The sequence below is a fragment of the Planococcus citri genome, chromosome 3 (genome assembly GCF_950023065.1).
Source record: "Planococcus citri chromosome 3, ihPlaCitr1.1, whole genome shotgun sequence".
NCBI lineage: Eukaryota > Metazoa > Arthropoda > Insecta > Hemiptera > Pseudococcidae > Planococcus > Planococcus citri.
In genome coordinates, this window is record NC_088679.1 from 5707995 (window position 1) to 5733935 (window position 25941).

Sequence of the window (25941 nt, forward strand, 5' to 3'; positions counted from 1 at the left end):
CAATTATTTTTACTTTTTAACATTTTTTTCCCAAAGGTAGTGTTTGTACAAGGAGACTAGCATTATTGGTGACCGAAGAACGTTTTTTTCCTGAAAAAGATTATTTAAAAGATTTTGTCCCAGAAATGAAAGATTTTCTTCATTTTGTTTTTTTTTCAGCCGCTCAAATGCGATTAAAATAGTAAAATCGCCTGCAGTCGACTTCATGGCACGACACCCCACTCGAAAAATACCAAAATTTGGACCTTAGCTCCCCCCTCGAGGGCTCATTTTGGGGCTAGGGTAAAAAGTAATGTCAACAACGAATTTTTGATGCAAAACTATGCAGATTTTGACACCTCACTCGAAAAATTCTAAAATTTGCCCCTTTGCACCCTCACCTTGGGAGCCCATTTTAGGCTATGGTAAAAAGTAATATCAAAAACGAATTTTGGAGGCAAAACTATGCTGATTTTGACACCTCACTCGAAAAATCCTAAAATTTGCCCCTTTGCACCTCCCCTTGGGGGTCCATTTTGGGGCTAGGGTAAAAAGTAATGTCAAAAACGAATTTTGGAGGCAAAACTATGCAGATTTTGACACCTCACTCGAAAAATACTAAAATTTGCCCCTTTGCACCCCCTCCCCCCCTTGGGGACCCATTTTGGGGCTAGGCGCGCCTCAAATTACCCCTAAATCAGCATCTACACGTCTACAATATCGATGCTTTGATTTTTGGCGCACTAAATTTCAATCTGAACCAGTGTGTGGCGTATTGAAATCACGAGTTTGAAGAGTGACTTCGGCTTTCTAACTCCATTTGATAGAATTTTGTGGAAATTCAAAGTTTCAAAATTTGCTGGAGGCTCATATGGGAATTTTCAAAAAGTCGCTGGAGGCTCCAAAATGACTTAAACCCACCAGAAGTCGACTTAACAGCGTGTTTAATTTCGGATCTTCAACTTTATTTGATGGAATTTTGTGGAAATTCTAAGTTTCAAAATCTACTGGAAGCTCTATAGGAATTTTCAAGAAGTCTCAGGAGACTCCAAAATGACTTGAATTCGCCAGAAGTCGACTTGATGGCTTGTTTAAGTTGGAGTGCAGCGTATATGGTATTTCAGATTTCCAACTTCATTTGATGGTTTCCAAAATCTTGCGAAATTTGGTCTGGTGATGAATTTTTGCAGGCTCTTTCCATCCAGCTTTACTCAGTTCAAAAAATATCATGCGAGTTCTATGTTGGAAAGCAAAATTTACGATTTCGGCTGGCCTGTCAATCAAACCTGCCGCCATTTTGTTGGTAAGGACAACTTTTTTTCTGGCAAGTTTTTTTTTAAATGTTCCTTGGAATGTTCCTCATAAAAAAAAGGTTGTTCCAGAGGATGGGCGGGGGAGGCCAGCTGGAGTACAGTTATTCCTATCGTCATGTGCTGGACTATTACGAATAACAAAAGAGGCCAGTGAAAAATTTGAAAAAATTCCAGCTCGGTTGATTTACTGATCTTGAACCTTGCTGCCTTTTCGTGAGACTATGTTAAAATCAACGAAAAAGAGAAGAAATAGGAAGCACGATTTAATCAATTTTCTACACGCGTTTTAAATTGGTCATTTTAATTTCATTGTAATGTAAAATATGTTTATTTTACGTTAAGGCAGCCAGCGTGTCATTTGATAGGTCTACCTACTACGGAGAAATGCAGCAGCCAACAATAAGCTCTATATGGAAATGGAAAGTACAGTCGTAGAAATGGAAAAATATTTAAATAATTTTTTTTTTACTATTTTGTGGTTTACGTTCTGCTACCCATAGTACTGTATGTACTCTTTTAGTAACTAATATGGTTTCTCGCGAGAAAAAAAAATATAAAAACTGAAATTGAAATAAAACCGAGGAAACGACCGTAAGCAATTAAGGGAGATGATTGGTGGCCATGAAATATTGTCGTTGCTATTTTATGCATTTAGGTACCTGTATAAGAATGGTGTAGGTACAGCGAGTATACGAGTATAAGTACTCTTCGTCGTGTATGCGGTCATGATGTGCTAGTGATTGCGATGCGGTGGCTTGTCGTATCCGTTCTAATGACATATTTTGACATCATATGGTGTAGGTATTTTAATTTCATTTGTATAAGGAAATACGACGACGAAGACGTACAGGTACAGCACTATACTCACAGACCTATCCATACAGCGAGAAAAAGAAAGAGAGAAAGAAGAAAGTGAAATATGTAATATGAAAAGTGGGTTGTATGGAAGGAGAGCTGGTTAAAGGTACAACAGCTATCGTACATAGATTGATGCTGCGTACGTCTGCGATATTTTATACACGCGGATAAGTTAATTACCACAACGATGAGCTGGCCCTGGCCTATGCTAAAACACAACGAATAAGAAGAGGTACGAGTATACTCTACAAGTCCACGTACTCGTATCTGCTACCATTATTCTATAAAATAGAATTGATACGACGACGCGACGCGACGCAGAAAAGGTGCTATATCGAAGACAAGCTATACGAGTATCTATTGATACGATGATGAAGAAAGACAGAGAAAGACAAAGATAGATACAGATAGGGCACCTGTAGATGAAGCAAAAACTAGCTCAACGCATAGGTGGAGCGAGACGAATTTTTCAAACTTCAAAGGCAAATAAGCTGGTGGGAATATTTTCGTATTCTTTTTTTCCATACGATAAAAATATAATTTAATATAACGAATGGGCCTGTGTACTATATTGGTTCCTTTTTGGAGACGTGATGTATCGGATAGGTTATACTACTGCTGCTGCTGCTACTCCAGCTGCAGGTACAATAAGGTGTCAATTATGACGCGCGTATTAGACGTGTCAGCTCGAGAAAGCGTGGGCGATTGGTGTATAATTTTTGGAGAACAGTTCCTCGTCAAGATTTCTTATATTTCCTCGCTGAAATAAAAAAAATCACATCGTCGACTGACGATTAGGAATTATTCGAATATGATTTTTTATATATGTACGAGTGAAGAGACGATGAAGAAGAAATGTACACAGACAAGATGACTCTGTAGAGTCTGGAATTGGGAAATTATTCGACGATAAGCATGAATATTAATTTTTTTCCTCTCGATAAATCCGCAGAATATTTGATTAATACGCCGAACTCGGGTAGCAGGAGGAAGAGGCGTCTGTCCACGATTTTATGTAAGAAATATAATTTTCATGCTGAGAGTTCATATACGATCTGAGTATCTACGAAGAAGGAAGACCTATCTCTATCTATACATATCGACGAACGACCTGAATTTAAATGACTGCTATAATTCCATTATCTTCACCATATTATCGTTATCTTATATACCAACTATAAGAAAATCCATTGTGATAATTCAGAGTCAAGTGTGAAAAAATATGGCTGCGTGAAAGCGTATAAATATAACCGATGGACCGGACTATACGACTACACTAGGTACGTTTATTTATATGCAGATAGTTACACTACATAGTTTGAAAATTTTCATCGAGGTCACGTAGGAGTAGATTGGGCCGAAGATTCGAGTATATATATTTACTATGTATTTTTTAGCATAGGTAGGAAGAGAGGCATGAGACCGCCAACTAATCGAGTAAATTCGCGAATTGGTTTTAGTTTCGTCTTCCTAGCTATTTAACGAGCCATCCATCGATGAAAATTTTTACACTCGATTTTCACGATATCGCGGATGATTTTTTTTTTTTTTTTTTGTTCGAGCTCACTCTCGTTTATGTACTTGATTTCAATTTCCAACACGTTTGGGAGAGTTAATCGGTTAAATAATCGTACAAGGAGGTATTATGATTTTTTTGCTACAAATTATTTATTTATTTTTTTTTTTATATACAACGAAAAAATAAATAATGGAATGAAAGTTTGTTGTCGTAAAGCACTCAGCATATTTTTTATACACCGTTTACAAATTATTATAAGTAACATGTTAGATTAGGTATTTTATTCTTAGAATAAATATCTAGTAGTCGATTAGTACGTATGTTGGCAATGTTGTCGACGACGAGAAAAAAATGATAAAATTTAGAGCTCTTCGTGAATACGTAGTGCCATGTCGAGAGCTCTGGATTCTATTATTTTTTTCGAAAAACTTAGTCTATAGGATACGTGGGGCTTTTTTTAACAAGGGATTGGGGAGGTGTCAAAATCAGCTGAGATTTAGAAAAATTGAAAACAGCGTCTAAAAATACATCATAAGGCTAAATTTCTGGCGCTGAAATGCATTTTTCGAAGATTTTGGAAAATTTCAACTCGACCCTTCTCGCTGAAAATATCAAAATTTCAATAAAATTGAGCAAGAGAGCTGAAATGTGGTTTGTACCCTATTTTCAAACTCACAAATCAATTGATGGCAATTTCGAGTCATTTTAGAGTCTGCTGCCGATTTTTGGATTTTCAAGGTTCGAAAAAAAATGTCATGAGAAAGGCTAAAATAAATTTCAATTCCTAAAAACTCGGATCTGCTGTTTTTATGGTCATTTTGATCGATTTTTGCATAAACTTACAGAGTTCATTTTTGATGGTTTAAAATTTCAAAAAAATTTTCAGCAACTATTTTTGAAAAAAAAAAATTGAAAACTTCTTATTGGCGAACTCGTCTATGTTGAAAGCTAAGTTTGGTTTGTACCCTACTTTCCACCCCAAAATTCAATTGGTGATGGTTTTGAGTCATTTTGGAGCCTCCAGCGAATTTTCAGATTTTCCTGTTTTGAAAAAATCCCCACAAAAACAACCGAAATGAAATTCAGACTCAGATTCAGCAGCATTACGATCCTTTCAATTTTTCCAATTTTTTTTTCAATATTGAAAATTCAAAAGTGTCTTTAAGACTCCAGAATAGCTCGAGGCCCCAACAATCGATTTTGAATGTAAAAAATGAGCCATGAACCGAATTTCAATTTTCAAGGTTGATGCATTTTTTTGACCACAAATTTTTCTTCTTATTAAAAAAAAAAAAAAAAAAAAAATGCCAGAGGAAATTTAGGATTTGATCCAAAAAAAGTGGATTTTGAAAAAAAGTATAAAGGGTTCAGATAGTCAAATTGACCTTTGGCAGATTTTCAAACGATAAATTACTGGAATGAGGAAAAATGTTGAAAATTTTTGACTCACAGCGCAATTATTTTGAGATGGGGGGGGGGGGAAATTGTGGTTTTTACGATGAATGATTTCAATTTTCACCAAACTGAAATAGAAAACTCATGTTTACTGCAATTTTTTAAATCATTTTCCATCAACTTGTGGTATTTTGAACATTTTGAGCGACCATTTTGTAACGAAGTCTTAGAGATAGATACAGTTCTCATTTTTCACAAAATACGCGTCACATGCCCTAAATTATCCCATAAAAATTTTGAAATGAGTTTTTTAATTTTCTTATGTTGAATCCAAGTGATTTTCAAGTTGAAAAAATTCTGATCAAAAGGCAAAATTACTGACCTTTTTTTTCAAATAGATTGAAAAATCAAAGATCAAAGGAAACATTTTTAAATATTATAAATTTTATCAGCAAAATTTTTTCACCGGTTTGAAAATCATAATTCGCAAAATTATTAAGCTTCATTTTTTGGCCCTTTCCCCCCTCCCAACCCTGTTCAATCTTCTTCCAGTCCATTCTGTGTGTGAATAATCTTGTAATTTAATGTACGTATTAGATTTGAGATAGCTGGAGCAAACTAAAAAAAGGGAGGGAGTAAAATGCACTTGAAATTTTGAAAATCAGTAATCATTCAGTCGTTTCTGCAGATTTTTGTTACTGCACAGCCTCGAATTTTTAACGCTAAACCCAGAAAATAAATCAAGAGTGAACCTGGATGAAATATTTGAATTTCATAGAAACCCTCGGAGGAAAGGAAGGATTTTGTGGCTAAAATTTTTACGAATAGTTGATAAAAATTCACCTAATTTGAGCGTTTGGAAAAAGTTGAGGTATTACAGACGTGAAATTTGACTTTAAAGATGTGAAGAACACTTCGAACTGTATTTTCTAACAGATTGTACGATTCAAAGCCCTCTCCTGGATTCTGAATTTAATTTTGACCCTTTTTATGTGTTTTTTTAATTAATTTTTTTAATTAATTTTTTTTTTGAACTGGAAAACAAAACTCTGCTAAAGGCTCCAAAATTGTTTGAAAAACATCAGCAATCGATCCACATGATCGAAAATGGGATATGAAGCAAATTTCAGCTGTCTTTTTTCATTTTATCAAATTTTGATTTTTTCCATGTGGAATGGTCCAATCTAAATATTCGAAAAATTGGCCCCAAAAATCATGGAATTTAGCTTTTGAAATTTAGCCTGTTTGTGTATTTTTAGGTGCTCTTTTAATTTTTCTTCGCCAAGAACGAAAAATTTTCAGCAAGTTGGAATAGGACTCTGTAAGTATGTGACATCAATTGGTGTCAAGGGAGGAGAAAAAAGTATAGATACGGAAGAAAAGGCAAAGGAATACATATTCACGAACAAATATCTTGGAATTTTCATTTTTTTTTTATGCTTTAGGACGTATTATAAAAACTTGTAAAGCATCCACAATTTTTTTCACCATTTGATCGGACTTTTGGAATCTCTTTTTTCTTTTCTCTTTAGATCATGGTAAATATTACCTACCTCTATACATCATTTTTATAAAAAGGAAAGAGCCTGAATTCAAATGGAGCTGAAGATACGAGTACCTAATGATAATATACGTAAATATGTAAATAAATAATTAATGAAAGTTTACGTACATTACAATGTAGATATTTAAGTATATCAGCATTAGATAAATATGGTACGAAATAAACAAATAGATTTACCAATAGAAAAAAAAAGAAATAAAAAAAAATGAGAAAAATAAATACACACGAATACAATATACACGTACTTAATACTACATAATACGATAATGATATTAAATCTGACTTCGCATCGTTAAACCGAATGGACTGAGGAAGGCGAGTTCGCAATATCTACCTATCTAATTAAAATCAAACGATTTTTGTTTCTCTGTGAAAAGCAAGCATTTGCTAAAATGGTGGCAAATCATCTGCACTTGATGGTTAAGAAAAAGAAAAGTACAAGTCATTTGAAGAACTCGTACATGATTTTCGTTTCGCTTTTGAGGGAATGGTCAAGTATATTTATATTGAGCATGTTTCCTAATTCGGTTTGTACGGTAATTAAGAGTAGGTTGGTATAGTAGGTACGTCTTGTAGACTAACGTTTAAAAATATTAAATAAGGTAGATTGGTCGTTGATGAACAACTAATGATGATGTCTAAGCCCCAGTCCAACGGCAAACAGGGCGAAGAAAAAGCCGGCGAAACCGGTCGTGGCAACGATGAGCACTAATCCTCCTAATAATAAAGGCACTAATGTGAAAAATTTCAACTTATACGCTAATAATAGAGGCAACATGAATTTTCTCAATTTTTTAAAATCTTTGATTTTTATCGAGCCGTGTTTCTTGCCGCGTTTCCGTTTGTTTTTCCGTCTCGTTCGTAGTATTATTGGTGGTCTGGTTTCGGCGTAGTCTGCGAACAAAAAAAATATACCAAAGGTAACGAATAAAATATTGTGAGATTAATGGTCGACAAAGTGTCGCCTGCCAATGTAACGGTAGGCAAATTTATTCACGTTTAGGTGATGAATGGAAACGTTCAGGAAGTGGGTGAGAGGTGAGTGGAGGTGATTATCGGTTTGACTTGCGTGTGTATTTTTTTTTTTTTTTTCGAGCTATCCTATGAAAAAGAATTGGATTTGTTTTATCATCTTCTTTATTCGTTAGGCTGTGTTTTTTGATCTGCTTTCGTTGAGAGATGATTTCGTGAGAAGTATTGTTTCATTATATTTTTTAAAGCGTTTTTTTTCTACAACAGGCGGTGTTGATTAGTATTCGGTCTAGAAATTGACTGATTAATGAATTTGTTTCATTATTTTTTATGCATTTTTAAAGGAATTGGGATCTTTTTCTTCATTGTGTTGTGACTAGGAATGTTGATGAAGGATCGTGTTTCGAAAAAAAGATCATTGGGAGTCTCATTCGAAATCCATGTCATTTTTTCAAATTTTTCTTACTACTTAGTACCTTATTTACTGAAATTATCTGGGAAATGGTTTCAAGCTATTGTTTAAATTTTTTTAGTAGGTCGTCATTTTGTTGCAAGCACATCGAAAAAAATTACTATACGCCTTCTGTGATTTTTTTTACCCTGTCTAGAAATTCTGAACATTTTGTTGAGGTTTTTGTTCTTTCCCTTTCATCAGCCTTTCTCCACAGTTTCGTCGTTATCTGTCGCAGCTTCGAGGAAACCACTCGAAGTGATGTAACCTGATTTGAACAAGAAGAAGACCAAGCTAAACTGAATGATAATGTCTTGAACCCGCTTGATCAACGTTTTACTGACCGAAGTTCATTTTAGGATTTTTTAAAAATTCAGGAAATTGGAAGAATTGTACATTGGAGCTTGGTTATGGCAATTTTAAATTTCCGTGATTTTTTTTTTTAATCCAGTGAAACTAATAAACTGGTGCGAGTTCATTTCAACTTTCCAAACTGACAATGAGCAATTTTTAGCCATTATGGAGCTTCCATGCAGGGAATTTTCGTCTTGTTCAAAAATTTAAAATATGTATTGCTTTGGGAAGGCCAAAAGTGAACTCGTATCTTTTTGATTGGTACTCATTTAGGGCTTTCTGATCTGTCTCAAAATCTTCCTGCCTCCAAAATAAATAAATAAATAAATGAATAAAATTGAAAACTATATCCAACGACTCGAAAAACAACAACCTGTGAACCATTTTGAACTCTTCAGGGTCATTCCATGTCAATTCGGCCAGCGTTTCTGAGTCATGTCTTTCGATTTTGCTCAATGTTTTTTTTTTACAATATCCACCCACTCAGTAAGTAAGAAACCCGCAATCAGTTTGGTCCCAGCCCCCCTTCCATTATTTTCACATAGTCTCGAGGTACTCAACTTCAGCAGCACATTCCTCCAAAACTATGATACTTTGATCAAAACTGATTTCACAGTTCAATAAGGTATTGAAATTTGAACTTTTTATGCATTTTGAAATTTCAAAATGGTGCTGTAAGTGGGAGCTACCTTTAAAATACTGAAAAAATTTCCATACATGTACCTTTTGATGCTTTTTCGAAATATTCAAGTTTCATGATGGGATCTCTTTATAGAGGGAGAGCATCACCACCCCAATTTTGGGCAAAACTTTCCAAAAAAATCTGGGGCATGTGATATATCAAACTGTATGTTTTTGGTAACGCTGAACACAAATATGACGTTAGATTTTTGATTGGACCCTATCCACAGCCCCCAGAACCTCCCCAAATGGGGTAAACGTTCAAAATAGTTTTTTTTTGTGTGACACATCAAATAGTATGGTAATTGGTTCTCAACACATTCTTATTGCAGTGCGGATCAAGGTGTTGTGATGGTGATGGCAGATTCTGCATGTGAACTTCTTGCACGATTTGTTACATTTTTGTCGCATACATTGGAAACTTGAGTCGCTGTTTCCTCACAAACATATTATATGTATTTTGGTCAACTGGTTCTAACTTTAGGAAGTCTGGACATTTATGCATGAAATGATCAGTGGTATGTTAGCAATATTGGCAGAACATCTTATTGGATGACTGCGGCACTATGGCTGACATACTGATGCCTCTTTTTGGAAACTGTCCAGATGGTTGCGGATTTGCTCGTAGGAGTGCATTTGCTTGAGCTTTCATATATTCTAAGAACTCATTGAATGTATAGAATTTGTTTTTCGAAGACAGTTCTTTCTCCCAGTCGGTTCTTACTTCTTTTTGACGTTTTTGTAAGAAATAGTGATATTATAACTTGAGAAACTGGATCGAGTTCATTTTCTTGTATGCTACTTTGGAATGCCGCGAAGTTCTGTTGGAATACTGAGATTACCTAATTGGTGAAGACTAGCTTTACATTCCATCAACAGTTGATTATGTAGTATCAACAAGTGGGAAGCCAGTTGTTGAAACAGATTGTTGTAATGCTTGGTGATGATGCGCCAGGTACTGAGATAATTGTTTTCAGCAATGTCGATGTTCTTTATAAGATCTTTCGCACCTCCTTCAAGGCAATTGTGCAGAGAAATATTTTTCTCAGGATTAGTCATGTTTTCATTTTTATGGACCATTCTTGTAAAGATGTTTCGGAAGTTAATCCATGTGCCTTGTACACCATTGAACTTTGGTACATCACATTGTGGAAGTCAAATCAACAAAGTCTGTTGATTTTGAATTTTTTTTAGCAAAGTATGATGCACAATTAGTTTTTGGTGATGCTGAATACCGAAGGCTCCAAAAAGTATTGAAAAGTCGCTGGAGGCTCCAAAACGACTTGAAATCTACCTAAGGTCTACTTAATAGCATGTTGAAGTTAAAGTGCAGCGTGAATTTTCGATTTCCAACTTTATTTGATGGAATTTTGTGTAAATAGTAAGTTTTAAAAATCTGCTGGACGCTGCAGAACTGCTGAAAACGGTTTGAAACAGTCTCCAATTGATTTGGCAGGTCGAAAATGGGATGTACTCCAAATTTTAAATTTCCACGCCCATTTGGTAAAATTTGATTTTTTCTCATTTTGACTTACCTAAATTTGATTTTCAAGAATTCACCAAAAATCAAAAATGCACTTTAGCACTTGAAATTTTGACTGATGATAAACTTTTGCATTCAAGTTTGCTTTGAAATGTTCCTTAGGATGTCCCTTTTAAGAAGAAAGTTGTCCCAGTGGATCGAGGGACTAAAAAAAATCATAGAAATGTTGCATTGAAAACGATTTTTCTACACACATCTTCTCCTTTGCTTCACTCAAGCTCGATCAAATTACTATTTTTAATTATTATTTTTCTTGTAATCAAATTTGGCTTATAAAAAAAAGTTGGAGAAATTTCAATTCAACTTTGCCTCTTGCCTTCCTACTTAACTCATCGTTACATGAAACAAAATATGTCCGTAAGTTGATCTTACTTTTGTAGAATTTTTATTCAATTTTCAAATGAAAACATAGAGGTACCTAAAAATGGGTATTTATTTTGCAAAAAATTGATTCAAGAAGAATAAAAAATGAAGCATACTCGTAAAAAGGAAATTGAAAACTCGCTGAAAACTTCGAAATGGTCCAAAAGTTGTTGTTTTTTGTGCTGTTGGGCATTTTTTTCAATGACAGATCGTTCACCCCCCACTCAAAAAAATGAAAAAAATGTGATCCATTGGAGTGGATATTGCGACGTTTTGAGTTTTAGTCTTTCCCTGGCATACATTTTTTATCACACTAAGTACGCAACTATTTTCAACTTTTTTTGTGTGTTTAGGTTGAAAATGAGCTTAATCGATAGTTTAGACCCTAAAATAAAACGCAGAGTGAGTTTTTCAAAGTGTTGTTTTTGTAGTCAGGAGAGACTGTCAAACTTACGAAAATGGCCGTTTTTGCCTCCTTCAAGAGTTCGTAGCGGTATCCGTATTATTTTACGAAAAAAACCAAGGTCATTTTCGGATTCCACGCCCATTTTTAAATAAACTACTTTCCCCGATTTTTGATTTTCGAAGTTTCAAGCGCATGAGACTAATTTTTCTAAATACGAAAAATTCAATATGAACTTCGGGTGAACACAGTTCCGCGCCACGGTTACGTGGTGGAGTTAACGCCAGCGTGGCGCGCTCTGAGTTTTAAAATATTATACAAATAAAAATCTTTCGTATGCGCTCGAAACTTCAAAAATCAAAAATCTGGGAAAGTAGTTTACTTAAAAAAGTGCGTAGAATCCGGAAATGACCTTGGTTTTTTTCGCAAAACAATACTGATGTCGCTACAAACCCTTGAAGTGGAGCAAAAACGGCCATTTTTGCAACTTTGATCATCTCATCCAAAAGAAAACTCAAATTGAAAAACCCATTCAGGGTCTAAAGTACCGATGAAGCCCATTTTCAACCCGAACACAAATTTGTCGTTGCCTATAGTGTAATTTCATGAGGAAGATGCAGCAAAACTCGTGTTCAATTTCCACGAGTATGTAATTCATTTTGAATTTGTGACAGAAAAATCACGCTCTCTCGTATATGCAGCAGTTTATCCAGAATAAGTATAGATTCGTGCAACAAAAAATAATGCGTAGATACGTAGGATTCTCGAATAAACGAGCTAATAATAAAGATTTTTGGTCGTGATGTACTCGCATAGCTCTATATAGTGGGAAAAAATTAGAAACAGAAGCAAAAAAAATATGACAGTAAACGAAGCAATATCGACGACGAGTGAGGGGCTGTTGAAGATATAGGCAGAGCATTGAGCAGCAGCATCGGCGGCTTCTTCTTCCACAGCAACGATGGTAAAAGTGAATTCATGAAGAAAACAAGCGTTGAATATTTAATCGGCGCGAATTATTCATCTCGAGTAGTAAAGTTTACTACATCGTCGATTGTGTATAGCGGCGAGATGATGATGATGATGATCGCGCCGCAAATACGCGGATCGTAATACTTTATAGGCAGTACCTTACCTACCTTACCTACGGTACCTAACCTACGTATTTTTCCTTGTTAAATTACCTTCGTCCCTCAACCATTAGTAATGACTTTCTATTAGTATAACTTCGACGATGCTCTGGCATACTAACACGAAATCATAGCTATAGTCAAAAGCGAAAGATGGTACCGCTACCGTTGCTGCTGCTCTTCTGCCTGTATAGACCTCTACGTCTAGCTGCTAATATCTGAACTATTTTAATTGAAGCGCGCGCTTTTTGTATGAATACTATGTCTACAAGTTGCCTATACATTGTTTGCGTTTTATTACACCGCCAAATGCCAATCGCCATCCATCTGCACTATCTGCAGCATCCTCAGCTCCAACGGCGTCGTACATTATGAGTAGGTACGATGATGAACTGGGTGCCTGCTTTGAATTGTTAGGCAAATTGGTCTTATTAGGTGTTTGGACGTTGGTGGCCAGCTAAACAAGAGACCATATTAACCCGAAGAGTGAACCGTCATCGACGACGTGTGCATTGTATCGAATCCAACTACTTATACACAGAAGGTACTCGTAAATTCCTCGAGGACGTGTCGATTTTGCCTTTTTCTGCGTAAGTATTTCCTCTCCACGGTCGTTGGAGTGTCCAGTACGCGAGTAAACGAATAATTTTTTATTTAATTTACTTAACGAGGAGCTCGTTAAACGTCGAGAACAAACGTGCAGATGAGTGGTCCATATTACTCTGAACTAGACCACGTTTTTTCACATGATCGCCGTTGATCAACCATTGCGTACTTTTCATCATCGCCAAGACCAAGACTCCCGTTCAGGACGATGACTCGAGAAGATCAAGTTGACCATTTCACCGGTGAGATGAGAGGCAGTGCTAGGTGTTAGAGATTAACATTCGGCGTTTGTTTCCTCCTTATTAGGGAAAGGATTGATTCGGATTACTTTTAGTCTTATAGGTATCTACAGTGCAATCTAATGGAAATGGTGGCATGGTGGCGTTGTCTGGAAAACGCCAAAGATGACGGTTCCAATTGCCTCTGACGCCGAGTCATTTTTTACGCGTGTTTTTTTTTTCATACTTATCTACTCGTAAAAAATGAATCATATTTGCGTTGCTGATTTACTGCGTCCGAAGATATTAGGTTTGTATACTATAAATGACCCTGTTTTACCAATTATCTATGTAGGGCTTTGGCGAATAGAGAGAAAAAATGCGTTCGGATTAAAACGTATCTATCTAATGGTAAATAATATAGTGATGTTTGTCGGATGAGCTGAGCTGAGTTGAATTGAGTGAAACAGAAATGATGTAGAAAGAAAAAGTGCACATTGTTTGCATGAAGTAAGAATGGGAATTTTCGTGTTGTTCATTTTTTTTGGTATGAGAGAGGAGGGAGTTTGTTTACCTTGTTTGTTTACAACTGATATTGATTGATTGTTCACTGTTTCACAGTTGAATTGGGTATTTATCAAATTGTATTCGTAGTTCAATTCTTTTAAGCATAAGGTACATATTTTACATTGCTCTGTTGGGGGAGCATTTGTCGTCAAAAATTTTGAATCTGGATAAATATTTTCAGTCGAGGGAAATGATGGATTCAGTCAGTGAAGCCAGTAATTTTGTTTAAGAGCACTCTCAGCTATCAATCACTGAACCTCATGCCCTTTGCATTTTAGTTTCAGTTTCAGTTTTACTTTACACGTAGAATAAGTTATTCTACGTCTACATGTAAAATAATTAGTAGAATAAGTAGAATATCAACGTAAAATATACGTAGGGAGTTGAATATGTAGAAAAAGTTTTGATTGTGGTTGTTTACGGTGTGATAATAAACATGATAATGCTTGCAATCTACAGCGTAGGTACACCAAAAATATTAGTAAATTCGCTCAAAATTAAGTCAACGTTTCCAACAAAATTGACCAAAATTTGATTTTTATTTTTTTTTAATTTTTTTGGTGTATTGAAACTTGAATGCGTGAGGAATGAACAAAGTGACCTTTAAACCTATCAAAATGTGCTGAAATTTCACGAGAAAATTCCAATTTTTCAACAAAAATGTGTTTTTCAGCATTTTTGTAGAATTTTGAGCTCAAACTTGAGTCATGATTTTGAATTTGAGATGATTGAAAAAAAGTCATTCAATGTAACCTATCAAAATGGGTGGAAATCATGTGAGGAATATATTTATTTATTTATTTAGTTTAAAGTCACTATCGACAACATAAATAAATTTTGAATTTGAAGAAAAGATGTTTTGAACATTTTCTGGAGAATTTTGAACTCTCATTATTTTTAAGAGAATTTGAAAAAAAAATCATACAACCTATCAAAGTAGATCGAAATTACGTGAGGAATTAGAATATTCTGATGAAAATATGTTTTGAATATGAACATTTCTGGAGAACGTTGAGCTCAAAATTGAGTTATGATTTTAAGATAATTGAGAATGTGTGAGATCTGTCAAAATGGGATGAAATTATAGGAGAAATTCAAATAGGGTAAATGTGCCTAAGTTTGCGCACCTAATTTTCAAACAGCCACTACTTTTTATGAAAAGCAGCTAGAATATTGAAATTTGTACAGAAGGTTCCTCAAACATTTGGCTATGATTTGCCCCAGAAATAAAATTTTTAATCGATTTAGTTTTTGATATTTTGACCAAAAACCAAAAAAAGTCAGATGCGCAAACTTAGGCATATGCCTTCCTAAGATTGCGCATTCACCTTCTCAAGATTGTGCACCAGTGAAAAACATGGAAATTCGTCAATATTGTTTAATTAATGATGAAAGCAAACAAAATGTCTCACACGAATGTGCATTTGAAACTTCTGAGTGAACCACACTGGAAATGCGCTCATATCTGGTATTTCCAGCATTACCCCCATTTCTCCCTAGCTTTTGACAAAGAGTAAACTCGATATACGTGTATAAGGTGTCATTTCATTCAAATAAACTGGATTCTTAATGATAATTTTGAAAAGTATCATTATTAGTCTTGGAAAAGTAGCAAAAAATAAAAATCGCAATCTTAGGCACAGGGGTGTTTTTTTAAAAAATTGAAAAATTGAAACCTAATTAAAGCAGAAAGTACTTGAAATATGTGCTTGTTATAATCTCCAGACAATGACGAATCTAAAAATAGCTTATTTAGATTTCTACTGCCATTTCCATAAAAATTTTCACGTGCGACTTTTATTGGAAAAGTTATAAAAAAATTAGAAAAAAAAGTTTTTCGCTTGTCATTTCGCGACATTTGGTGCTACCATCACCAAAAAACGTGAAGTATGGTCATTTTGATTCTTCTTTCAAGTAAAGGCGGTATCAATGTTGTAACTCTCACTGGTTCTGAGAAATCGTTACTGCGCAATCTTAGGAAGCGCGCAAACTTAGGCACATTTACCCTATTTCAATTTTCAACCAAAATATTGTGATGGGTAATTTGTTTGAAATGAAAAATTCAGCTTCTTTCTAAACTTTTTTGAGCATTTTTGAAGGATTTCATCATTATAATGGTCATCATCATCATTGAACTTTGACCTGGTGAGCTGTTCAGCCTGTCTGGGAAAATGTAGAAGAATTGCTCGCCGATGTATCATCAAGTCTTTTCTTCGGCCTTCCTGTACTACTCCTGCCAGTTGGGAGTGTACTCTTTGACTTTTCGAGGAGACCGTTCATCAGGCATTCTGTCAACGTGTTTTCGCCATTTCTTTCTGTAATCTTTCACTCGTCTTATGATTGGCTCTGCTCCTAGCTCCTTCAGGATGTCTTCGTTCCTTTTCTTATCTCGTCTAGTATATCCTGCTGTGGCTCGCATGAATCTCATTTCCACTGCGGTTACTCTGCTTTTTATATCCTTTCTCATTGTCCATGTTTCACTTCCATACAGCAGCGTTGGTCTTGCCAGCGTATTGTAGATTCTTATTCGAGTTTCGGCTCTGACTTTTCTTGGAGGTATGGCTCGGTTTATAGCTCCTCTTACTCTCAGGAATTTACTGATCTTGAGTTGTGTGTCAACTTCTCCTTCATATGACAGCTCACATCCAAGATATTTAAAGCTTTTAACTCGTTCCACTGGCAGTCCATTTAGGTACAACAATTTTACTGCGTATTGGCTCTTTCCCCTCTAAGGCCATCACCTTTGTTTTTGACAACGAGATTCTCATTCTGTACTTATCAGCTACTTTCTGAAGGTTGTACATTGCTCTCTGCAAGTCATCTTCATTGCCAGCAAAGACCACCTGATCATTAGCAAACAGCAGGGTATTGACATGGGTGTCGTTGATGTCTAGCCCTTTTGGCTTGGTTTTCAGCCATTCTTTAATCATGTCATCAAAGTAGATGTTGAACAGACTACATGACATTGGGCATCCCTGTCTTACTCCTCTTCCCATCTTCTTTGCTTCCAACATGTTTCTAGATCTTACTCTTATTACATTATCCGTGTAAATTTCTTCAATTAGGTGTACTATTTGTTCATTCACTTCAATTTTCCTCAGGATTTCAAACAACTTCTTCCTTCATACTCGATCATGTGCCTTCTCCTGATCAACAAAGCACATGTGGGTCTCTAGGTTATATTCTCGTCTCTTCTCCATCAGCAGCTTTGTTGCATATACCCCATCTATGCATGATCTTCCCTTTTGAAATCCATTTTGGCATTCCAATATTATTGGCTGCGCATGGCTCTCGATTCTTCTCACTAGCATCTTTGCAAGTATTTTGTCAGCAGCATTTAGTAGGCTAATTCCACGGTAGTTTCCTGGGTCATTTCGGTCTCCTTTTTTGAAGATGGGCATTACAATTGCAGTGCGGAAGTCTTCTGGTATAGTCGCACCTGATAGTATTTTATTGTAGAAAGCTAGCAGTCTCTTCTTAACAGTTATTGTGGCGTTCTTGAATAAGTCTGTTGGTAATTTATCACTGCCTGGGGCTTTTCTATTTCTGGAGCTTTTCAAGGCTCCATCTACCTCTTCCCAAGAGAGTGGCTCATACTTCTTCTGCTCATGGTTTGCCACTTCAATTTCATTGTTGGGATCACTCCATAGGTTCGCATAGTATTCTACCATTTTTTCACAGTCTGGTGGGGCAATGTTGGCTCTGTGTACCTCATCTTCCGATATTCTTTTGATTATTTTGTACACTTCTGGTTTCAGTTTATATGTGTCCTGGTAATAAATTAATTAAATAATCATCCAAAAGCTTAGTAAAGTTCAATTTTCCATCCGATCAGAACATTTTTTTACATTAAAAAAAAATTATTCTACATTATACATTTTTCATTTCAAGCTGACAACCCCGGATTTCAGTTTTTAGTTTTAGTTTGGCTCATTTCAGTTACAGTTTTGGTTTTAGTTTCAGTTTCAGCAATGATTTCTTCATTTCAGTTTCAGTTGAAAACCGTTCTCCAGTTTAACCAAAACTGATGGAAGCTCTTCAAAGTTTCATCAAAAACCGAACAGAATTTTTTGCGAAGGTTTTCATTAGAAAAAATCAAATTCATCTCTGTTGCTAGACCACTCTTGGGAAAAACTGAAGTGTTCACAGAAAAAAATTTACTCCTTGCAATTTTACTCGTAATTAAGTATCTACCTATGTAATTTTTTTGTGGAACGCTCATGTTTGGTGAGCAAAAACGTGAAATATGTACTCATTTTATGTGTTAGTCAAACTTTCGTGAGATTTTCCCAACCGTGTGATTGAAATTTTTTGGTATTTTCTATGTAAGAAAATACGTACTGCACCCTGATTTTTTTCTCTCATGTTTGAAACTATTCAAAGAATGAATTTATAAATGTGTAATGCCATCAAATTCAAGTCCACAAGGGAACTTCCCGCGATGTTCGCTTCCGATTTTAACGGAAACGCAATTTTTGAAACCCCTGTAAGCAGAATTTCAGCTGCCTGAATTCATATTTTTCGATTTTTCTAATGTTTCAAAAAAAAAATATTGTAATGTTTGGCGAAAAAGATGGAAATTAGTATTTGAAACTACCAACGTAATATCAACTTTTCTGAACAGAATTTCACCATTTTATGCTATCCTGGAGCCTCCAATCCATGTTTTCCTTTTCTTTTGAATTTTTTGACTACTTCAAAAGACGTAGAAATCAATTTGGGCAGCTAAAACTAGAATTGTGGCTTCTACTCGACCTATTTAACCAATTTATTCACATTTGGGCAGATTTTATGAGGATACCTCCAGTGCATTTTGAAACCACAACTCCATTTTTTTCTTACCCAAATTAATTTCTGCACCTTCCGGAGAAATTCGAAAACTCCAAAGAAATCAGAAATTCCACTGGAGGAACCAGATGACCATAATGATTCGAAATGGTGAAATCTGTATTGAGGGCTGAGAAGGGGGGGGGGTGATTTTGGACAAGATATAAGTACGAATAGAAAATTATTCATTTATTAATAAATTAATTATCTTCAATTTTGGGGTTTCAAAAATCCATTAAAAATCCATACCTAAGTGAATTTGGGTAGCTTGGCCGATTTTGGTTATCGGAGTCTCAGACTACGTTCTTTCTGAAAATTGCGCCATGTTTCAATTTGGGGAGGAACACCTCGAGAAGTTCCATGGAGAAATGAAAGGCATCGATAAAAAGTCAACTGATTCTGGTTTTTAAAAAGTAAACTTCACTTTTGATTTGAAAAAAAAATAAATAAATAAATTGAGAAGCCCGTCGTACTTGACGAAATTTTTAGGATGAAAAGTTTTGTTACTCTCTGACAGTTTGTTCCTCTACCCTGCTTCCTCAATTTTCAAAATACGTCTCTATTTCGACCCGTTTTGGTGTCTGCTTAAAATTTCAATTTTGTTTTTTGCTTAAATTGACTGTTTTTTTGATGCTTGAAAAAAAATCAGAAATCTGAGACTTACCTCAGAAGTCAGAACGTTTCGAAGTGAATTCTCGATGATTTTTAAACCGGAGCTAAAAATTGGTCAACTGACTTTTATTTAGAGATATGTTGCCTTAAAAAGTGCAATCTCAATAAAATGATGAAAAACTCGTCTGTTAAAACTAATTGGGTAGTTTTCAACTTAGAATTTTCGATTTTCTGTATTCAATAGTGTGCGTTTTGTTTTGAGCTTCTGTTTTGGTTTATGATGATGGAAGTTTGATAATGAGAATTATTCAGTTTCACGGTTTCTGGTTTTTGAAGAGACAGTTTTTCAGTTTTTGTTTTCACTAGAACTTTACCAGCTCAGTCAGCTGTTCCAAATTTTTTAGATATTTCAACAAATTATCCTAAAACTGATCATTATAATTATGTATTTGTTTGATGTAAATTTTAAATCAAATTTAGCAGTTTGGATCTTTTTTTTCTTAGCCTTAGATACGAGTATGTTAGAAAATTTTAAGATGGTAATCTGTTTGTTACATTGAGATACTGAACTTACATTCGACTAGTTCTGCCTTCAAAATATTTATTCATCCACCTAAATATTCTTTCTTCAGGCAATCACAGAAGTTTAATCAACACGTTTCCCATTCAATCTCATCTTGTACTTTGATTTCTTTGAATTTTTGGTTGACATAATTATACCTACATTATTTTGGTAAATATTTTCAACATGAAGACTGTTTTTTTTGTGTTTTTTTTTTTTGCTTTCTTTCAAGTATTATTCTTGAGGTCAGATATGAGGTAAAATGAGCTTTTTATTTTGGAAATGTAGTCTAGAGTTGTAATTGAGATATCGAGTTTTGGTCAATTTTTTCTCAATACTCCTCTTAAGGTACCTTTTTGGAAAAACAGTACATATTAAATTTTTTTATTTTTTTTTAGAAAAAAAAACATTCTATGCCAACTTGTTTGACAAAGATTTTGAGTTTTTCAATTTCGTAACCTTGTAAAAAGTTGGCCACCGTTTCCATCGATCAGATGGTGAGAGATTTTTGATTTTATATCAATCCTGTACCTATATTCGTGTTTTACTAAATGGGCTGATATTGAACAGTAGGTGCCTAACTCTAAATATCTGTTACGGCACAATTTTGTTCATTTTCATAGGAATTTTTTCAACGAAATGTTATGAAAGTCATTCAAATACGCCAGTTTTCTCAAAATTTGGTATGAAACATTCTTCATAGTCTTGCTGCTGATTTCTTTATTAATTTTTTGACTGCTTGAAAGAGGTATCTTGTAAATTCAAAACGTAATTGCTCCACAAATGCATCATTTTTCTTGAAATTTTTATGTGTAGTATCCTTCAAAGCCCCTTTACCGTTTGGCTCACTTGAATTTATTGTAGACTGCTCAAAAGAGAGTACTGTACAAAATGATCCAATTTCTGGTACCAACTCGTACATTGAGACTCGCAGAAGGGAATCTAAAAATGGTGTAAGCGACTTTTTTGTCGATTCAGTTCTCTCTATCCTAAATCACATCGATTTTTCCCTCAAGGTCATTGAACGTTGGTGACAGAATTAGCAAAAAGTTGAAATTAGTTTTCTCAGCATTGTTTTCTGGTCTTTGAAGAATGTTTCAAAAATGGTGCCAAGTAGAAAATACGAATTTTCGTCAGGAACCATAAAATTTGGGACTTGTAAACGAAATTGAACCATATTGAATACATAGTATTAGTAATAACATCAACTTTAGTACTCACTTTCGTATTCTTCCTGAGCTTCAGGATCGACGGCATCGGCTGCTTCCTCGACGTTTTTCTCGTCATCGACGACTTCGTCTTCGTCGTCGTCGTCGCTGTCACCTTTCTTTTGAATATATTCGTCATCGTCATCGTCGTAATCGTCGTCGTCGTCATCATCATCGTCATCGTCATCGTCGTCAAAAAATGCATGCCCCGTTTCACCACTTTTGCCTTTGGGCGGCGACACGGACGAAAGTTGCTCTGCCGAAGATCGATTGCTAGCGACGAGTTTCTCGGCCGAAGAATGATTTCCAGCAGCGGCTATTGTCGTCGTAGTTGTCGTCGTCAATGGTACCTGAGTAGACTGCTGAGTGGTTAATAGTTGAGCATTTGGTTCACTTTGAATACTTCTTAAATGCGCCGCCGCAGCCAACGTGACCGGCGATGATCTGGTTATATGGAGAGGATTCGTAAGGGTGGCGTGATACTTAGATCTTAAAAGGGTTGATCTGACGACCGACGGCGTTGTAATTTCGATTTTAGTCCAATAGTCGCCGGCAGGCGACGCTGCCGCGAAATTGGTAACGTTTTTGTTGGTACTTTTGATGATGATACCGTAGCTTTCGGTGGTATGCAATCGGCTTCGATTATCGGCTCGACCATCGATTAATAAATTCACCGCGGACCAGGAAGTGGAGTTCGCGTGGCAGGGGATTTGGCAAAACAATTCACAGCAGAAAATCATGTAGCAGTAAATAATAACGAGATAATTTTTTGACATTTTTAACCGATCGAAACTGCGCGATAATTATTATTCATTTTGTTAAGTATTCGGTAGGTATTACTCGATTAATGGTGCATTATTTCAGATGTGTTTATGTGCATCGCGAACACTACGTCTTATTATTTACATGTACGATTAATAATATGTATAAAACTTACATACGCACGATACACTTTGCGTTTAATACGAACCGAACACTAATCGCGGATCGCGTTTTGCTTTGTGAAGCGACGTTTGGCGTGTTTTTTGCGTTTAAGTGTATAATTCGACTTGTTGCTAAGAAGATTCATAACGACAAATAGTCTCGCTTTTTTTTGCCGGTCATTTATCGCTCTAGCAATTTGGTATGGTTCAATTATGGCGCTAGACTCCCGCCTCCGTTTTTATTATTAGTATTCCCTTCGCGCGGTTTTCCACTCGCACGCCCCCGCCACCATCGCATCAATGTTTGTAGTGCCTTTTTCGAAGTGTTTGTAGACGTACTTACTAAGTAGGTACTTACTCACTCTCATATGTGTTGAACTTGGACTCATCTTACCTCCGTGATTAGAGGATGCAGGTATTTTGAGATGATTTGCTGCTGAGATAACAAGCGGAAGTGTTATGGGATGCTTCGATAGTGTTGAGCTGAACAGGGAGCAAGGAGGAGGGGAAGAGAGTGTGTATCTGTGTACTGTGTACGTGTAGGGTTACTGTTTATGTGCTATGTGTATATTAGGGCGGATCGCATAAAAAAATGGAGGAGGATTTTGACACAATTCAGTGGAGAATTTAGTTTTGAGTTGAAAGTCACCCAGTAATTTTTTTAGTTCTGGAGGTGCCCATAGTAGATCGAAAGAGCATATTCTAAAACATTTGCAGCTAAAATTTCAGGTGGTGAAGTTCATTTTTGACGAATTTTTGAAAACTTGATAGGTAAATTAATGGTTCAATGGTAATAATTCCTTCAGATCAACAACTACAATAGTTTTGGTCCATTCTACAGACGCCAGCAATTTGTGAATTTTCTGCAAGAATTCCAAATATAAATTTTTCCCGAACTTTTTTTCCGACTACTGAATTCTCGAGTCAAATCAAATGACCGTTCCCCCGAATGAATTTCCCCCAAAAACTTGATTTCCAAATGTAAGAGTTCCTTGCAAGTTGCAGTAAATTATAACCAGTAAAAAAACAAAACTTTTAAACAATTTTGGCAAAAGACGAGTCTGCCCTGTAATTTTTACAACAAAGCAGGATTTTTTTGCAATTTTTTGCGAAACAAAATGTATCTTGAGACTTTTAGGAAAATTATTACAAGAAAAATCAGGTCTTTTAGTGGTTTTGGCAAAAAAATCACAGCTTTTGGCAATCACTTTGACAAAAAAAACTGATTTTTTTGGCCAATTTCGACAAACCTTTTTTACAGTTTTTACTAAAACAGTACGATTTTTCGCAATTTTGCCACTTGAAGTAAAATTTTTTGGTATAATATGATGAAAAACTAATTTTTTTGTTGCAATTTTTAAAAAAGCAAGATTTTCTGGACATTTTGAGCTGAAAAAAAATTAATTTTCTTCAACTTTTTGGCTCTAAAAGTAAATTTTTTTGACAATTTTGATAGATAAACAGACATTTTTGAAAATTTTGACAAAACATGAGTGCTTTTAGTACAATTTTACAAAAAATTGAAATTCTTGTGATTCTGGCAAAAAAGTACGTTCGATTTTTTGGTAACTCAATAGTCAATACCCATTAAATACATTTTTTTTGCAGTTTGGAACTTTTGACCAAAAGAAAACTGTTTTCCTGCAGAAAATAAAAATCAAGATTTTCTGGAAAGGAGGAGTTGCGATAAGGCCATTTTTTGGCACCAGCTAGTTATCGACTCAACCACTATTAAAATGTTGTAATGAATGTACGAAATACGAATCCGTGGTTGGTTAATCCAAAATGACCATTTTTTGGGCTCCAGGGGTTCCCAAAGTTGTGAATAAAAACATAATTTTAGGAACCACTTTGTATTATTTTCAAAAACTTTTTCAGCACAAAATATCTGTTTGACCCAAACAAACATTATGGGAGGTTATTTTCTTTCTTTAGACCCTCGGGGGCAAAAAATGGGGGGTTTCAATTTTTTGAAAATTTTGGAACCACCATTTTGGACCTACCCCTTCGAACCCCGCTAAAAAGATTTTTGCAGTTTATTAGCATCTGAAAGACCTTCATCCTGCCAAATTTTGAGCTCAATAAAAATTTTCGCTGGTACTCAAGAATCCAATTTTCCAATTTTTCGTAATTTCGATATTTTGAGAACTCTTGGAAAACTAGAAACCTGCCAGTTGCGCCAAACGTAACGTCAGGAGGTGTATATTCGATTATTCAGATGAAAATGTTGAATTAAGCTCCCTATATATTCGTAATTTTGAACCCTTTTTTTTGGAGCCCCCCATTTTAGGCACCCCTAAAAATGGCGTTTGTGCATATTTTTTCAAATGAATTGAAGAATTTACGTTTGAAACACACTAGCAAGTGCTCGTTAATTTTTCGTAAGGATTTTTCCAGTAACTTTCAAAATTGAGCTATTTTGAATCAAATTCTGAGATTTAACTAAGTATTCGAAGAGACGTGAAAATAACGTTTTCATGATTTCAACGAAGTAAAAATGCCAGAATTTGACTTAAAATAGCTCAATTTTGAAAGTTACAGAAAAAATCAAATGAAAAATTATCGAGCACTTGCTAGTGTGTTTCAAACGTGAATTCATTTGAAAAAATATGCATAAACGCCTTTTTTTAGGGGTGCCTAAAGTGGGGGGCTCTTAAAAAAAGTTCCAAAATTACGAATATACAGGGAACGTAATTTAACTTTTTCATCCAGATTACTGAATATATACCTCAAAACGTTACGTTTGGCGCAAATCGCAGGTTTCTAGTTTTCCAGGGGTTTCCAAAATATCGAAATCACGAAAAATCGGAAAATTGAATTTTTGAGTACCAGCGAAAATTTTTATTGAGCTCAAAATTTGGGAGGATGGAGGTCTTTCAGATACTAATAAACTGTAAAAAGCTTTTTAGCGGTGTTCGAGGGGTGGGTCCAAAGTGGCGTTTCCAAAATTTTCAAAAAATTGAAACCCTCCTCATTTCTGCTCTCAAGGGTCGAAAATAGAAAAATCTCCTCGCATAACGTTTATCGGGTTCAAACAGATTGAAAATAATACTCAGTGGTTCCTAAAATTATTTTTTTATTCACATCTTTGGGAACCCCTGGAGCCCAAAAAATGGTCATTTTGGATTGACCAACCACGGATTCGTATTTCGTACATTCATTACAACACTTTAATAGTGGTTGAGTCGATAATTAGCTGGTGCCAAAAAATGGCCTTATCGCAACTCCTCATTATTTTTTTTGCAATTTTGAAAAAAACAAGAGTTTTTGCGACGCAAAATAAATTTTTGTGGAAATTTTTACTCCCCAATTTTTTTTTAAGCATTGAATTTTTGCCAATTTTGGTAAGAAAAGAAAATTTGTACTAAAAAAAGTTGATAGGTATGTGCTATTTAGGCAATCAAGGCAGATGTAGAATTTTTTGGTAATTTTGATAAGAAAAATCTTTTTTTTTTGCAGTTTTGGAAAAAAACTGAGTTTCTGGTCAGAAAAACAAAATTTTCTGGAAAGTTTTATCCAAAAAAAAGTGTTTCGTTTTTTTCAATATCGAAAGCTCTCGACAAGTACTTGCTTCGAAGAATACCACAAAGGTCCAATTTCAATAATTTTAAGGATCCCTAATTTGGAAGAGATGGTGCTATGTAAAATCAACCTTAAATATTTTTATAAAAGCGATGGTAGCACGAAATCACGAAAATAGTGTAAACATTTCTTCAGAGAGCACAAAAATTTCTGAAAAATTGGCGTCATCATCAAAATATCTTTATTTTCTTCAATTTTCTTTGTTCTGTACTTCTTGAATTGAAAATTTTCATAAACTTTTGCCATTTCACAACTTAGCTACCAACTTTTGAAGTTGGAATATTTTTGCGAATTCAACAGTTGGTTGCCAA

General features: G+C 35.2%; 1 protein-coding gene and 1 long non-coding RNA gene across 2 annotated transcripts in view; one reads left to right on the plus strand and one right to left on the minus strand.

Moving 5' to 3' along the window:
• The window catches only part of LOC135841868 (uncharacterized), a 312604-nt gene that overhangs the window by 106770 nt on the left and 179893 nt on the right, over window positions 1-25941 (plus strand). The window lies entirely within an intron of this gene.
• Window positions 3792-22232, minus strand: LOC135840369 (nucleoplasmin-like protein ANO39). Its single transcript, XM_065356862.1, has 2 exons — window positions 21139-22232; window positions 3792-7522 (listed from the first exon to the last, which is right to left on the minus strand). Exons 1-2 carry the CDS (start codon window positions 21899-21901, stop codon window positions 7254-7256), a joined length of 1032 nt encoding a protein of 343 aa, XP_065212934.1. The 5' UTR covers window positions 21902-22232; the 3' UTR covers window positions 3792-7253.

Excerpts from the sequence above, each read along its gene's own strand:
- LOC135840369 (XM_065356862.1), bottom strand. The coding sequence starts at position 21,901 with ATGTCAAAAAATTATCTCGTTATTATTTACTGCTACATGATTTTCTGC. Across the intron at positions 7,523-21,138 it reads AGCTCAGGAAGAATACGAAA|ACTACGCCGAAACCAGACCA; the intron begins GTGAGTACTAAA and ends TTTTGTTCGCAG.